Below are 17,049 nucleotides of genomic sequence, written 5' to 3'. Positions count from 1 at the left end.
CAATTAAACTAATTTCGGTCTCTAATTACTAGTTTTTATGATTGTATCTGAAATTGTTAGGCGAAAATAGTCTGCATGCCGAATTTCAGATCTCTAGAACAATCAGAAGTGGGCTAATTTTTGTTGTCAATGTTAACAACAAACAAACAAACAAACAAACAAACAAACGCGAAGCTAAGCTAAGAAAAACGTGTTAATAAAAATAACACTTAGTACGATGTAAAAATTAGACATGATGCGAAATGTTGCAAATATCCTTATCATAGTTATAAGCTCAAAAAATATTCGATGCATCAAATCTTCATCACAATTCCCACGGGTCTATAATGGAGTGAGCAGAACAAAGCAATAACGAATAATGAATTTTATTTGCCATGCAGTGGTACTTTCCCATCAGAATTTAATCCTAAGACCCAAGTTGCAGCACCTCGCAAAAAGAAACAAGGTCTCATGGAACAGACTGGGACTCGCCCTCTCTTGACCCATCCGCGCTACTGACGCGTGTCTCCAGACAACATAGAGCGCTGAGTCATGAGAGCGAAATTTGTTCATCTTGTTTTAGTATACAGGAACAAAAATAAGAACTGAAATATGCAAAAGTTTTCAATACAGGAGCTCGTAGTATTACGCAAGCCATGCAATAACAAATACGTGCGTTGAAGTGGATAGATTCTTGGTGCGCAAATTTGAAATAAATAGAATCTCTTTCAAATTAATGAAACCGAAGTAATCAAGAGTAATATACAAAGAAAATTTTCGAGCGTCATAATGCAAGGAGGGCAGCACGCGGCTTTATCGTTAAGCCGCCAAAGCCGAGGAACAAACAACAGTGCCACAACAAATGAAGACTGTCATCGCATTTCTATGAAATGAGAGAGTGAGAGCGATGAATAAGATCTGAAAGATTTTAGGACTTCGTAAGCCGACCGTCCTTTATTCGGTTGAACTTTCATTGATCACTGCAATTCCGTTTGTTGTGCAGAAGATAAATCAACGAAAACAATTGTATATGAATTCACACTAGTATTTCTTTTATATTCTTTTAGAATTATTGAGAAAAAGTAGTTATAAATTTGCGTGAGCGTGAATTCCCCAAAAAAATAATCTAGATGGATGTGGTAAAACGCTTGCTCGCCATTTGCCTCGTGTCATATGAGTCGTCACTGACGACTCATCAGAGCATATATCCCGAGAATAAATGTTTCCGCGATCATGGCCTATCTCTTGTCACGATCATGGCTTCTACCTTACACAAGGAACTTCTTTCGTAACAATTCGTGAGTGCAAGGCAGTTTCCAATCATAGGAATGACGCGCTTTTGATGTTTCATTAATGTAATAAGGCTTCAAATTGCAAGGACCATTTTCAAGATTTAGGCGTCGATTCAAAGCTCGAGGGCCGACCAGAAATCGCTATATTGGTTAGAACTTTCACGCTCTGCATGGGAATGAGTGCAGCTGGGCTATTTGCTCAAGGTTCCTGCTCTACTCGCTGCGGATTGGCGGAGCTTCAAATGAATTTCATGGAAGTAAAGCGTGTTTAAAATTTCAATGGTCGCAATGCATCCAATTATAATGTCAATCGTACATTGTAATAGTAGCAGTGAAAATATCTATCCTCTATTTCTCTAGGGCGATGCAACTTACATTGAAAGGAAGCTATTTTATGACTTGTAAGCAAGTTCAGAGTGTTGAATAGTTTAACAGTTGAAAGAATCTTAAGAAAAAAATTATTTCAACAAATTGGCATGATATTATAGAAAAAAATTTAGGCGACGAAGGAACGTTAGTTTCCAGCACCCGAATCAGCCTAGCGCGTGGGAGGCACTTAACTTCACTTGCGATTGGACTTTATTTGCACTTCATATCTATTTAAAAAATTAAATAATACTTTCTCAAACAACGAAAGAGTCTAGAGTTTAACTCATCTTCTCGTAATCATCTTTCAATATATCCTAGAAGACTGAATTTTACACAAAGCAATAAATAAAATAAAAATGGCATCGTCGCCATAATTGGGTTCATTATATTTATATTTCATCATCTTAACTTTGGAAAAAATTCATATTATACATATAACCTTGTGCAGTATAATTTGTGAAACTCCACTATGTATTTGTTGGTGATTTTATTTATATTAACCTGAGTATTCTTATCCACGTTAACATCTCAGTCGCTGTTGTAGCTGTGAACCGGCCGTATTGAACGTAATACGCTATACGCTCTGCTGGAACCTTAACAAAATAACCGGCTCTCAACCACATTCTATTACCTCAACATAATGATCGTGCTGCGCTCAACCATATTCTATTACCTCAACATAATGATCGTGCTGCGCTCAACCATATTCTATTACCTCAACATAATGATCGTGCTGCGCTCAACCATATCATGAGGCGCTACAGCTCAGCATTAGGCGCTACAGCTCAGCATTAGGCGCTACAGCTCATCATGAGGCGCTACGTACAGCGCTCATCAAATTGCACTACCGACACGTCACTCTACACACTCAAACAAATGTCGGCAGCAATGTTTGCCCTCGAGTGCGGGTAAGGCCCAGGATCGGAAAATGACCTCGGCGAGTCATCGAGCAGCGGCACAGCGATCGATGTATGGGAAGATGGTTTACTAGTGGTTGAACTATATCTACTAGTTCAACCATGGGTTTACTAGTCACAATCCATTGATGTTCAATATCAAGCAGAATTAATATGCAGTAATATACAATGGCGCGCTATTCTGAATAACTAATTCACGTAGAAACACATTTTTGAAAGATGTCGGAGAAAATTTGGTGCAGTGTGGAAGCAATTTAGTGAAACCAACACATGAGCTCGATAAATATAACACTTTGATAGAGCTAAAAAAAATGTATAATAGCATTTGCATTCAGTGATGCAAGGAATACCAAAACGGCGTACGAGTTGTATATCTTACTTTAATGTTATTAAACTTGCATTCTCATTATATAACAGCGATATATCGTATTATTATTAAAGCAAAACATAGTATTATTAATCGAGACTAACATCTTTCACGCACACAAAGGAAAGCTCCTGAAACAGCGACGCGTGATCGAAAAAAACAACCGGTGAAAGTACAAGGTAGCTTCGTGGTCTCAATCTGCATATCTCAAAATAAATAATAATCTGGTGAAGTGGTGACAAAAGTACGAACATTCCTCATGACATCTTGACATCTAAGAGGAAGAGTGCACAGGTCACATCATCGGCACTGAACTTGACCCTAGCGACCACATCACGTCGGATGTGGATGCTTAAGATCATTAGAAGCCAGTGAACTCGAGTAGATCACAATCACCTGCATCCGAGTCACTTAATCGCGTCACAACTGCTACTTCCAATTATCAACTCGGAAGTCAACAGCGGCTCAACACTTTGATGCAATGCCTTTATCTTAGAATAATTTATCTTCTCACTGCATGGAATATATAAATTATTGCTGGGTATTAAACTCATGATTTGATTAATTACTCATTACCATAATGCGCAGCTGTATATTTAAGAGCAAAATAATGTTTGCGCGGGCAAAATAACCTGTCTAGTTTAAGGTTACAGCCGCTTAGCAGCTGTTTACTCAAACAATGCCATAGTGGCCGCCGTCTCACGACGCTGATGACATCGTATCAGCCACAGGCAATTAAGATCTACAAATAAATTTTAAATGAGAGTAAATGATTAGACGCAGAGTTGAATAAATGAAGTTAATGGTAGCTTTAATGATGACATGTGGCGCAGGTTGATTACTGTTGAGAACCAGTGGTGCATGCGAGGTCATTATCGCTGATCCTATACCGCTGTGACAACAATGTCTTTGGTTCGTACAAATAAAAATTTTGAGATGCATTATATTTGAAATTTCAATTTAAAATAGATGAAATATCTTCATTTCTATATTCATATCGTGTTTTTGTTTAAATCTATATTTCTTACACGCGGAAAAAACACAAGCTAACTTCACTATTTTCAACGAACCGCACTTTATTCGCACTTTCAATGATAAATAGTTTTTCTTGATTTCAAATTCTTGATTGGTATTTTTGGATATTTAGACATTTTATTAATCATTACTGTTAAATGCTGAACGATTTTATTCAAAATTATTAATCGCAAAACTAAGGTCAGTATAAATGATCAACGAAGGTGGTGACTGGTGGACGATAGAAAATGTAAAGGTTTAGTCTGCCAAATCACACTCTCAAGCACATCACACTCTCGGTGCTATGGTTTTGCCTAACAAATACCGCAGCACATCACACTCTCGGTGCTATGGTTTTGCCTAACAAATACCGCAACACTATACCACAACACATCACACTCTCGGTGCTATGGTTTTGCCTAACAAATACCGCAGCACATCACACTCTCGGTGCTATGGTTTTGCCTAACAAATATATACCGCAGCACATCACACTCTCGGTGCTATGGTTTTGCCTAAAAAATACCGTATCACATCACACTCTCGGTGCTAAAGGACTTCAATTAAACTGTCGAATGAGACTTTTTGTTAGTGTAGGACAGAATATTTTTCCAGGTGCGACAACGGCCGAGACTCTTCGCTTTGTCATTAATTCGTGTCAAGCATATTTTTCCTTTATATTTACACGTTATCGCCATCAGTCGGCGTGTGTCCTTGAGGTCAAAACATGTCACGAAACGACTTCAGAATTCGGCTAAGGTCGCGTCTACGCGGTAGCCAACAGGCCGCAGCGACCAAGTATATAAAGGGGGCGCTTGAAGTTGTGGGCATCAGTCGTCGAATGGAGGTCGTCTAGTTACGGCCATATATTTCAGACTCTGGGCACTTGGCTGAGATATTATTTACGATACCTGTTTCACATTGCAACAAGAAGTATTTTGATCGATGGAAACCTATAATATTTTATGTACATTTTATGGAAACAAACAATAAAAAACTGTTAAATATATATAAATAAGCATATTAAACTATTTCTCGAACTGAATGTATTCTCGCGTAGAGTATTAATAGACTGACTAAAGTAATTACTGCACTTATTAGTTACACTTTGCAATTCGATTCTGGAAAATATTATCGAGGTTCACTTCATGCAATTAAGTATATCATTGCCAAAAAACAACGCCGTGACATCGAATTTTGTTGACTAATGCGCACTAATATTTTGTTCTTTCCAGACCAGAGTGTTTCTATTTCGTCCCTTTCATAAAAAGTATACTTTAAAACTTTACGCTTATCAAAATAATTTCCTCAACGAAAATTCCATTCGTAACTCGACTCGAACGAAACAACGAACGCTTCGCATTCGAACGCAAGCGACGACCACAGTAAATATCACAACAACGAACAACTCTTCATCATCATGAAGTGTGAACGACTCACCGTCCTCGTGGGTGAGTACCCGTCGGGCATGGTCGCTACAGCTGTTGAAGTTCGAGGAGAAGAGAAAAATAGCTTCATAGTTTAACAATAGCAATTAAACATTGACATAGTCAGAGATTATCAATGTCTGTGAGACGTCCCGACTTGATGTTTAAGTACCTGCAAGGCATGCGCCCGAGAGAAGTTATAATGTTCATGAGTCTCGCCTCCTTTGAATATAAATAAGGAGTAGGCGAGCCTACGATAGAATTAAATTTCGCGGGGGCACAACAGTTTCAGCCCCGTTCCCTGATACCAACAATTTTATCCCGTTCCCTGACACCCACAATTTCAACCGTTCCCTGATACCCACAATTTCAACCCGTTTCCAGATGCCCACAATTTCAACCGTTCCCTGATGCCCACAATTTCATCCTATTCCCTGATACCCATAATTCACAATTTCAAGCGTTCAATGATACCCACAATTTCGACCCGTTCTTTGATATTTGTTTGATGCGGCCAGCAACCGTTCCATATGATCATGCTTCAGTAAAATATAACTGCTGGATCGAACAGACATAATAATATGTGCTTTCCTTGAAATGCTTGAAATATGTGCTTTCCGGGTTATATGCTCATCAAAAAAGTATCATTTTTACGCAGAGGGATACGAATATAAATCGTCGTTCTATCGCTTACTTCGATAGTGGAATTTAATGATTTAGGGAAATTTAATAATAATAATATACAGCGGTTTCAGCGTTTATTAGGCCGTAGGCCTGTCGCCGATTCTTAACATCACAGAACATTCACAGCTTGTTGCGGTCTGGAACTCGCAACCCACTGCTCCAATTCTGCTGTGCTTAACCGCCCGGCCTCCTAGCCGATTCTGACCAGAAACTGGCGCACAGAGCTGGGATCGAACCCGCGCCTCTCTGCGCCAATCTTGGTACTCTGAACTTTAACCACTGGGCCACCCTGCCCACATATTCCAAAGAACAAAATGTTCACGGGAGCACCATAAAGATTCCAAGCAAATCGCTTCAAGTTGTCGCGAACTTATATGGGCATTTTTTTTTATCTTTTACAAGTTATCTTTTGTCGAATCGAATTCGAGTTGAAAACTTGAACGAAACAAAGAAACTGCAAACTGAGCATTATTTTCAAACCATATAATATTCTTAGCTTTGCTAGATTAATGCTCAATCACCTAGAGATACACTAGGTTCGTTAGTGATACACCAGGTTAGTGATACACTTGGTTAGTCATACACTGTGTTAGTGATACACTCGGTTAGTGATACACTAGGTTAGTGATACAATAGGTTATTGATACACTAGGTTAGTGATACACTAGGTTAGTGATACACTAGGTTAGTGATACACTAGGCTAGTGATACACTAGGTTAGTGATACACTAGGTTAGTGATACACTAGGTTAGTGATACACTAGGTATCATGTCGCAACGCACAGTAGCACAGCTGAAGCAGGAGGCAATGGAATTGTCTTTGACCGGATCGGACATCCACGCATATGTACTCGAGCAGCAAAAGTTTGAGAGAGATGAGCGTGAACGGGCGCGTGAGTTGGAGAAAGTTAGACTTGAGTTTGAGGAAAGAGAGAAAGTTCGACAACATGAAGCTGCCATGGCCGAGGTCAGAAGTAGGGCGGGCGCTGCAGAGACAGTAGTTAGTTTTCAGTCCATTGCTGATAGACCCAAGCTGCCTGTGTTCAGGGATGGCGATGATATCGCCGCATTTTTTATCAGATTTGAGCGAGTAGCAGAACTGCTAAACATCAGTGCAGATACTTATGCAGCTAGGATAGGAAGTCTCCTTTCGGGTAAAGCGGTAAACATTTATACTAGCTTAACTTCTGAAGTCACCGGAGACTACCTTCGTTTAAAGAATGCTTTGCTTGCTGGCTTCAATAAGACTCCGGATAATTATCGCCTTGATTTCAAGTCTGCCCGAATTGAACCGCATGAAACATACGAACAATTTGTATGCAGTTTAAGACGCAAACTTAATTACTGGCTTGACTCAGAGAAAACTCCAAAGACATTTGATGGATTGCACGAGTTCATGCTTAGAGAACAATTTATTGCTTCCGTCAATCCGGAGTTGAGATTGTACCTGAAAGAGCGCAGTCCGCCTTCTATCGAAGAACTCACCCGTCTTTCAGACTGTTGGGCTTCGGCTCATAGAAGGTACAAGTTGCCAGATAAGGTTCCGACCTTAGAGGGAGCTGCAAGTTCCAGTAGGAAACCTTTCCCGCATAAAATAAATTCAACGCATAACGCACAAGACGCTAAGGCCAGAGTGCCAACCTTTCGTTGCCATGCTTGCGGTGCTGAGGGCCATACGAAGGCCAACTGCCCCAAAAACCCAGCTTCTTTTGCGAAGACTAAACCGCTCGGGAACGCTCAGGCGAACATTTGTTTTGATAAAATGTCCCAAGCAGACGAGAAATATAAAGCAGCTGGCACGGTCAATGGGATGAGGGTGTCTACAATTGTACGCGATACTGGCTGCAGTTGTGTGATAGTGTCATCAGAATTGCTCCCCCATGCCAGCGTGTGTCCCCAAGAAACTGTTCAGGTCGCAGACTATCTTGGTCGCGTCTCTGAATTTCCAGTTATTAACTGTCACTTGAATTGCCCATTTTTTGTAGGTTGGACTAAGGCCGCTTTAGCCCCAATTAAATTCTGTTCTGTTCTTGTTGGTAATATTCCGGGTGCAACCGATGTTGGATCTTGTTCAGAGCAGACAGGTGGTCAGAGGTCTCCCGGGGTCCTTGTGTCAGGTGATCCTAAATGTGAGAATTCTCTGGCAGTCCAGACCCGCGCTAGTGCGAGTCGGTCGCACATGCACCCTTTAATTCCGGGTTTAGACTCACTTCATTTGTCGCCGGAACAGTTCTTGAACTTACAGTCCACTTGTTCTTCACTAGACGTGATCAGAAGGAAATGTACCTCTGGCGAAACGGAAACATTTAATGATGGAGCACAATATAAATATGTCCGGGAGGAAGGCCTCCTGTATAGATTATGTACAAAATCTAAAATCGCTCACAATGTAAATTGCAAATCCCTTGTTCTCCCTATGTCTTGCCGTAAAATTGCTCTTTCAGTTGCTCATGAATCTCCATTGGCGGGTCATTTTTCCGCTCGTAAAACAAAGTCACGCATTTCCGGAGTTTTCTTCTGGCCAGGATTCAACCTGGATATTCGTAACTTTGTGGCGTCATGCGACAAGTGCCAACGCATCAGCCACAAGCGCATCAAACCAGCACCACTGACCAAAATCCCAATTACTTCGGAGCCGTTTTCGCGCGTCTCCATGGACATCGTGGGACCGCTCTTGCCAACTTCTTCGGCGGGTCACAAGTACGTGCTCACCTTACTGGATTTAGCAACGGGATTTCCCGAGGCGATCCCCCTGAGAACCATTGATTCCATTGCTGTCTCGGAAGCCCTCGTGGAGATTTTCTCCCGCGTTGGAATACCGCGCGAAATCCTAAGCGATAACGGAACCTCCTTCACCTCCAAGCTAATGGGTGATCTCCACAAGCTACTGGGCGTTAAGCCAATATTTGCTTCACCCTATCATCCCGAAACTTGCGGACGGATCGAAAGGTTTCACTCCACCCTGAAACTTTGCTTACGTAAACTGTGCTCGGACAAACCCCGTGATTGGCACAAATACTTAATTCCTACTCTTTTTGCCATAAGAGAGATGCCTTCAGACAGGACAGGTTTTTCAGCATTTGAGTTGCTGTATGGCCGACCAGTCAGAGGCCCCTTGTCAGTTTTAAGAGACTTGTGGGAAAACAAGAAGATTGTCCAAGACGAACGAGAAGAGTACCAGTATGTTGTAGAATTGCAACAGAAGTTAGAGGATTGCGCCCGCGTAGCAGCTCAATCTGCTGGCCTCAGCTCGGCCAAATATCGATCATATTTCGACATGAAATCCCAAAGTCGTTCCTTCAAACCCGGGGATGAGGTTCTGATCCTCCTGACAGAATCTCATAAGAAGCTACTGCTGGCGTGGAAAGGCCCCTATACTGTTCTTGAGAAGAGAGGTCGAGTCAATTACCTTATCGACCAAGACGGAACGCCTAAATTGTACCACGTAAATCTCCTTAAGAAATACAATCGAAGAGCCAATGAGGAATGTGCTTATGTACATGACGAACTCCCCAGAGCAGATGGATACGGGCAGCCTTTTATCGCCGCCCGTGCAGTGGTTGTCGCTGAAGACGAGTCATGTGATAACCCTGATAAACTTGGACTTCTTTGTGCCCCACGAGCCGGGAAGCCCAGTGATTGCGAGATAAATCCAGCTCTCGGCCGGACCCAGACTCGGGAACTCACTCAGCTCCTCGGGGAATTTCGCGATGTTTTATCTGAACTCCCTGGCAAAACAAATACCATTCAGCACGACATTCAGTTAGCATCGACAGAAACATTTCATGCAAGCAATTATGCCGTGCCCTTGCACCTCAAGCAAGTCTTCGACGAGGAAGTCGATTCGCTACTTAAGTTGGGAATAATTGAGCCATCCATTTCCCCGTACAGCTCCCCGGTCGTCCTCGTTAAGAAACCTGACGCAAGCTACCGTTTAACCGTGGACTTCAGGAAAATAAATTCACTGATTTGCTTTGACGCCGAACCAATGTGCCCCATTGAAGACGAATTGCACAAATTTCACGGAGCTCGTTATTTCTCAGAGCTGGATCTCACAAAAGCTTACTATCAAATACCCCTAACTAACATGGCAAAAATGTTCACCGCTTTCCCTACTAGCAGAGGCCTCATGCAATTTACGCGCCTACCTTTCGGCATCAGTACGGCTTGTGCCACCTACGTCCGATTGATGCGCATCGTACTAATGGACTTGCCTAATACAAGTTTTTATTTTGATAACATTTTCATTTTTTCAGATAACTGGAAAACCCACATTGAAACGATCAAAGCTGTCCTCTTGCGTCTGCGTAAACACGGCCTAACCGCAAGGCCTTCAAAGTGCCGATTTGGTTTCGAAGAGCTGAATTACTTGGGCTATAAAATTTCAAAAGATTCCATTTCACCTCAGACCCCGAAACTAGAAGCCATAGCAGCGATTCCCGCTCCTCAAACGAAGAAAACTTTAAAATCCTTTCTGGGAATGATTTCATATTACCGTAAATTTATACCAAATGCAGGAGCAGTTACAGCTTCACTATCAGATTTGTTGCGTAAAGGCGTAAAAGAACCCTTCACTTTTTCCTCCCGCCAGTTGGCCGATTTCGAATTAATTAAAGATAATCTTACTTCTGAACCTATTTTGCGCCTGCCAAATTTGTCGAAACCATTTACACTCCGAACAGACGCATCTAACGACGGAATCGGTGCGGTTCTTTGTCAATATTATGATGAAATTGCTTTCCCTGTCGCCTACATTAGCAGGAAACTCCAGGACAGGGAGAAGAAATATTCCACGATCGAGAAAGAATGTCTTGCCCTCGTCTGGGCCACAGACAAATTCCGCAACTACCTTCTAGGAAAAGAATTCATACTTGAAGTTGACCACAAACCATTGGTCTACCTTAAAACCTTTAAGAATTCAAACGATCGATTAATGAGATGGTCACTCTTATTGCAGGAATTCAAATTTAGGCTAGTTCATATTCCTGGCATTATGAACGTGTGTGCCGATTTTCTGAGTCGGAACACTTGAGCCGTTTTTTTTTCTCGTGTACCGCTTCGGGTGCAATCGTAACTTTTCTGGCTTGTTGTCATGTGCTGTGTTCGTGTTTAAGAAATTAACTCTTTGTAGTAATAAGTTTATTCGTAGCGCTTGTACTTACAGCCTACAATTGCCTTTTCGTTCACTCTTAGAATTAAGGATGTATTAATAAGGTGTTCGTATATTGCTGATCATATTTGTGCCGTCCTTTCACGAAGTATTTTCAATTGTACTAGTCGTATTATCAACCTCTGAGGCCGATTTTGCCGCTTGACCCTTAATTTTCACGAGCTTCGCTGTCTTAAAGGGGGGGTTGTGTAAGGATCAAGCCATTTCTAGCTAACCATAAGTCGTTGTTTTACGTCCCTTCTAGTGTTGGTCAGATTTCGACGTTGATATGACGTTTAATTTTGGTTGTTCAACATTTCAACCTGAAATCAACCAATAATCAACGTTGTTTCAACGTCAGATGCCTGCTGGGAGGTTAGTGATACACTAGGTTAGTGATACACTAGATTAGTGATACACTAGGTTAGTGATACACTAGGTTAGTGAGACACTAGGTTAGTGAGACACTAGGTTAATGACACACTAGGTTAGTGATACACTAGGTTAATGATACACTAGGTTAGTGAGACACTAGGTTATTGATACGCTAGATTAGGAATACACTAGGTTAGGGATACACTTGGTCAGGGATACACAAGGTAAAGGATACATTTAGTTAGAGATACACTAGGCTAGCTATCCAATAATTAAGGGGTACACTTAGTTAGAGAAACACTAGGATATGACACTAGCACCTATCGTCTTGCTGAACATCGATGTAGGGTCTGCGTGACGATTGCCCCCCAAAAATTAGACTTTCCTACGTCGTTTCCATTGTTTACAAGACAAGCGTCTACCAACTCTACTTAGGCCCTCTCGTCTACTCTATAATTTGGTAGTCCAGGCATCGGTTTGAGCGAGGGCAGAGCTAATGGCAGCGCATGCATGGGAAAGTCTGTCTCGGCCGACATCCGTTCGCCTTGAAGGCATGTTTACCTTCACTCCATCGATATGACTGTATTATAAGTTATCATATAACGTTAGTTCTACGGATATTGTTTTAATATAGTGTCTCTCGTGTCTAGGGTGAGAATTTGAATCAGATTGACGCTTGTGGCCGATGGGCATTCGACTCTGAGTAAAACCTGTGAGTGTTATACCTACTGGCAATGACACACAAGTCACCACTCAGCAGCTACTGCACTAAACTCTCCGCTCGTCAATAAAAAACTTAAATACCTTTAAGAACTACGATTTGAGGGGTTCTATAGTGCCACGTAATAACTAAGAAGCATTTTCTATCGAGCTAAAAAGCTGTGGCTTAGTTTTGTTGATAAAATAGAACGTTTCATCTGAAGGCCGACGACTTGAGTGATATGGCAGTGACAAAGTTACTGACATTGACGGCAAATACGGCCTCACGATTAGAAATTAGAATGATTCCGGAATGAAATAAAATCAAATTAAAATTTCCGCTTGAAAAACATCGCACCAACACACGTTCTTGTCTCCATAATAGCGCAGCTTTTACAAAAAGAAAGCTTATGGTTCCACAACTTAATTGTTATATTTTTTACAGTTCTTCGAAATATATGTACCATCTCAGAGCTGTTCTTATAATTTTAAAACGAACTGCAATTGACTGCACAAAGAAATAAATAGATACAGTCAAACTCGGCAGTCACGCTCTCATGTACAAAAATCAAGAAAAATCTTTTGTCCTTCAGCAAAATTTAGAAGTTATTATTTTCGAAAGCTCATGCCATCGTCGTGATGGCCGAAACTTGTGACGTCTTGTCGGTCGTTGAGTAACCGATAGCGATGGACCTCGCTGGCCAATCAGGTGCCGCGTAACATCCCTTCCGTGGCGCCTGTTTGCAACATTTTTGAAGGGAATAATTTTAATCTTCCTAAGTGCTTTGTCACTACACGCCCGAGTATAGACGGAAGAATGATGCCAATTCACGATCACAATTGATCTTTATGATCATAATACTCTGAAAATTTAGATCATAACACTCGCTTTGCACAAATTTTAGCTCAATTTTGTCAGACCAATTTAGAGTAAATTTATTTCGTTGTTGCCAACAGGCCTGTTGTCGCTGGCTTTCGCTCAACAGTCCTACACTTTACAAAACGGAAACGGAGTAAACGGCAACGGAAACAGACCTAATGGAAATGGAGTCAACGGGAAGGGAAACAGACCTAATGGGAATGGAGTCAACGGGAACGGAAACAGCCTTATTGGAAACGGAGTCAATGGGAACGGTTTGGGTGGAAATGGTCGAAGAATTAACGGAAATGGTAGAAACGGTAACGTCTACTCATACGGAAATAAACAAAACGGGAACGCTGCTACACTCAATGGCAATGGATACTCAAATGGAATTAATGGTGCATCACTCGTTGCTGCTTCAAATGGTCTCGGGGTCAATGGACAAGGTGATGTATATAATGGTAATGGTGCTAGAGGGAACGGCTACAGTTACTCCGCTGGTGGTAATGGTAATGGCATCGCTAACGGAGGCACGAATGCAGCTAATGGGAACGGCGTTGCTAATGGCATTAGCGGAAACGGCCAGAGTGTAATTGGCTTTGATGATAACAGCTACCCAAGTAATGGCAACGGTCTCAATGGCAACGGGCTCAATGGCAACGGTCTCAGTGGCAACGGGCTCAATGGTAACGGTCTTAATGGCAACGGGCTCAATAGCAACGGTCTCAATGGCANAACGGCCTCAACGGTAACGGCCTCAACGGTAACGGCCTCAACGGCAACGGCCTCAACGGTAACGGCCTCAGCGGTAACGGCCTCAACGGCAACGGCCTCAATGGCAACGGCCTCAACGGCAACGGGCTCCAAGGTAACGGGTTGTCAGAATTGGCTGCGCTGGCAGCCGCCATCGCAGGTGGCGGGGAGCCCGACGTGGACTACCCCATCCTGGCCGCCGCCCCCCAGACCGCCTTCAGCTGCGCCGGCCTCCTGCCGGGGTACTACGCCGACACCGACACCCGTTGCCAGGTATGGGTGGTAAAATGTATAATGCTAAATCCATTGTGAACAGTATAATGTAAATGCATTGTATAGGATTTAAGATGGATTATCTTGCTTAATGTGTTTTTTATTAAATTTTAATTCTTTGCCAGGTTTTCCACATCTGCCAGGCGGACGGCAGACAAGATGCCTTTCTCTGTCCCAACGGCACCATCTTCAACCAACAGGTGCGGTCAAAATGTGCACTTTGTGACGACATTTTAATCGCGGTAGAAAATAACCAGTAAAGTACTGATTCAATTAAGATAACGTTATAAAAAATAATTATATATAATATATAATGATAATATAATATTATTTGACTGCATAATAATTTCATCATTGATGGTGATGGTGATGATGATGGTTCTGGTGCCACTGGGGAAAGTAGAAATCATAAAGGAGCCTGACGCACAATTTGGATTGTCGAGTATTTAAATGTGGTTATTTGGTGTCTGTAGAGCTCAGTATTCTGGAAAATATTTTAAAAAATTACTCTAGTTTAACACATGTTTTTTCATTACAAGTCTGTCCGAGACTCAATAAATCAGCTGTATTATATAACACGCATTTATTCAATTTTCTTAAGAAGAGACAAGCTGTATAATTGTCCTGGAATGACCAGGATTTGACTTACCTCGTCGCGGAGAAAGAACCTCCTTTACTACAAGCGATATTAAACCTCTTTTGTTATAATGGAAAACAACCGGTGATTGCCATTGAAAACAATTAATGAATGCAATTGGAAACAATAAAATATAATTGAAAACAATTGATGCACAATTGACTTGGGTTAACTGCTCAGGTGTTCGTGTGCGACTGGTGGTACAACGTCAACTGCGCTGACGCTCCAACTTATTTCAACCTCAACGCCAACTTCGGGCAGCGCTTGCCTAACGGCAACGCAGCTTATGAAAATGAGTTGAACGGCAACGGCAATGGGTTGAACGGCAACGGCAATGGGTTGAACGGCAACGGTATCGGGTTGAACGGCAACGGGTTGAACGGCAATGGCAATGGGTTGAACATCAACGGCAATGGGTTGAACGGCAACGGCAACGGGTTGAACGGTAACGGCCATGGGTTGAATGGCAACGGTATCGGGTTGAACGGCAACGGCAATGGGTTGAACGGCAATGGCAATGGGTTGAACATCAACGGCAATGGGTTGAACGGAAACGGCAATGGGTTGAACGGCAACGGCAATGGGTTGAACGGTAACGGCAATGGGTTGAACGGCAATGGCATTGGGTTGAACGGAAACGGCAATGGGTTGTACATCAACGGTAATGGTTTGAACGGCAACGGCAATGGGTTGAACGGCAACGGTATTGGGTTGAACGGCAACGGCAATGGGTTGAACGGCAACGGCAATGGGTTGAACGGCAACGGTATTGGGTTGAATGGTAACGGCAATGGGTTGAACGTCAGGTTAACGGCAATGGTAACGGTCGGGTGAACGGGAACGGTTACACTAAGGTTAACGGCAATGGTAACGGTCGTGTGAATGGGAACGGCAACGGACAGGTAAACGGTAATGGCAACGGTCAGGTGAACGGGAACGGCAACGGACAGGTTAACGGCAATGGCAACGGTCGGGTAAACGGGAACGGTTACAGCCAGGTTAACGGCAATGGCAACGGTCGGGTGAATGCGAATGGCAACGGCCAGGTTAACGGCAACGGCTACAATGGAGCTGACGGCGACAGGCCGTATGCGGCGCTCTCTTCTTCCTACGGACCGCCGACCATCGGCGGAGGGCGATAGCTGGACTGCAGCGGCATCGTATTGACTTTGTCGGCTTGTGGCTCCGCAACATATTTATTATTCTCGAATGTTTATGGCTTTTTTATTGTGTTTTTGAAATCTTAATCAACTTTCCAGATTTAGACCAAAATGATTAGCAATTTGTTAGTTTGCGCACGCAGTCATTCTGTCGAACCGACCTGTGGCCATCGCCGAAAATTTACTACGAGTTCATTTGTCTCGAGACTCGCTGGACTGCTGGTGCTAGAGTACTTGCCTATAGTATAGATGATGTTGTAATGATATGATAAACAATTTAAACATGAATATTTAATAGAAAGTATTTTCATATCCTCTTCCTTGGAAATAATGGATTTATAACGAGAAAGTTCGTGGACTTGATGCATTGAGGTTTAGAAGTGTAGCTCAGTTCAAAGAATGTATAATTCTGCCACACAGACAATAAAACTTAGGTATTCGATTCTGAAGCAGAAAGACAAGTTACGAGATGATCTAGAGACAATCAAAATTGAGTATTCAATTCAATAGGATAGGTTTAAGTAGCGAGTAAACCCAGCAACATGCGAGAGGTTGCATGTTGGTGTCTAAATGTAAGAAAATTATAAATAAGGCTTTGATGGTATCCATTATCGCAGGCTTACAAGGCAGATAAGTCAAGGTCCCCGAAGGATCACTAAATTTGAAACAAGAACCAACACCAGGGGCCACGGCTATAAAGTAAAAAAAACTGCGCTGCAACTTCTCCAAGCAACAACATTTCTTCTCGCTTCAAATCACCGACATGTGGAACAGCCTCCCCGATGACATCGTTGGCGCTCCAAGTATGAACGCGTTCAAGAACAGACTAGCTAAAGCTATGGAAAAATATATGTTCAGATTTGAAATGCCTAGCACCATATCGAAACCTGTGGAAGTCTAGTAGCTATTTCAAACTATCGTCAGTCATGAAAAGATCCGGTCAAATGACACGAATTTAGATCTTCTGTGAACAAGGCATGAAATGGAAAAGAATCGGTGACAGGCCACATCAGGGGCCGGATTATCATAGCTTCGTATATTTCAGTACGTACGTACGAGAAGATACGAGTTACGTAAGTACACCCTAATTTA

The 17,049-nt window shown here is 42.3% G+C and overlaps 1 protein-coding gene across 1 annotated transcript; it reads left to right on the top strand.

Moving 5' to 3' along the window:
• Positions 1-5,178: 5,178 nt before the first annotated feature.
• On the top strand, positions 5,179-16,226 carry LOC108675411 (uncharacterized PE-PGRS family protein PE_PGRS54). The gene is given in 6 exon segments (XM_047880809.1): positions 5,179-5,389; positions 13,230-13,865; positions 13,868-14,160; positions 14,286-14,360; positions 14,978-15,592; positions 15,595-16,226. Coding segments are annotated over 6 exon segments (1,995 nt in total). The 5' UTR covers positions 5,179-5,358; the 3' UTR covers positions 15,940-16,226.
• The last annotated feature ends 823 nt before the right edge of the window (positions 16,227-17,049 follow it).

The sequence above is a fragment of the Hyalella azteca genome, unplaced genomic scaffold (genome assembly GCF_000764305.2).
Source record: "Hyalella azteca isolate HAZT.00-mixed unplaced genomic scaffold, Hazt_2.0.2 contig783, whole genome shotgun sequence".
Taxonomy (NCBI): Eukaryota; Metazoa; Arthropoda; class Malacostraca; order Amphipoda; family Hyalellidae; genus Hyalella; species Hyalella azteca.
Note: the sequence above shows the minus strand (reverse complement) of the source record. Positions and strands in the feature narration are given on the sequence as shown.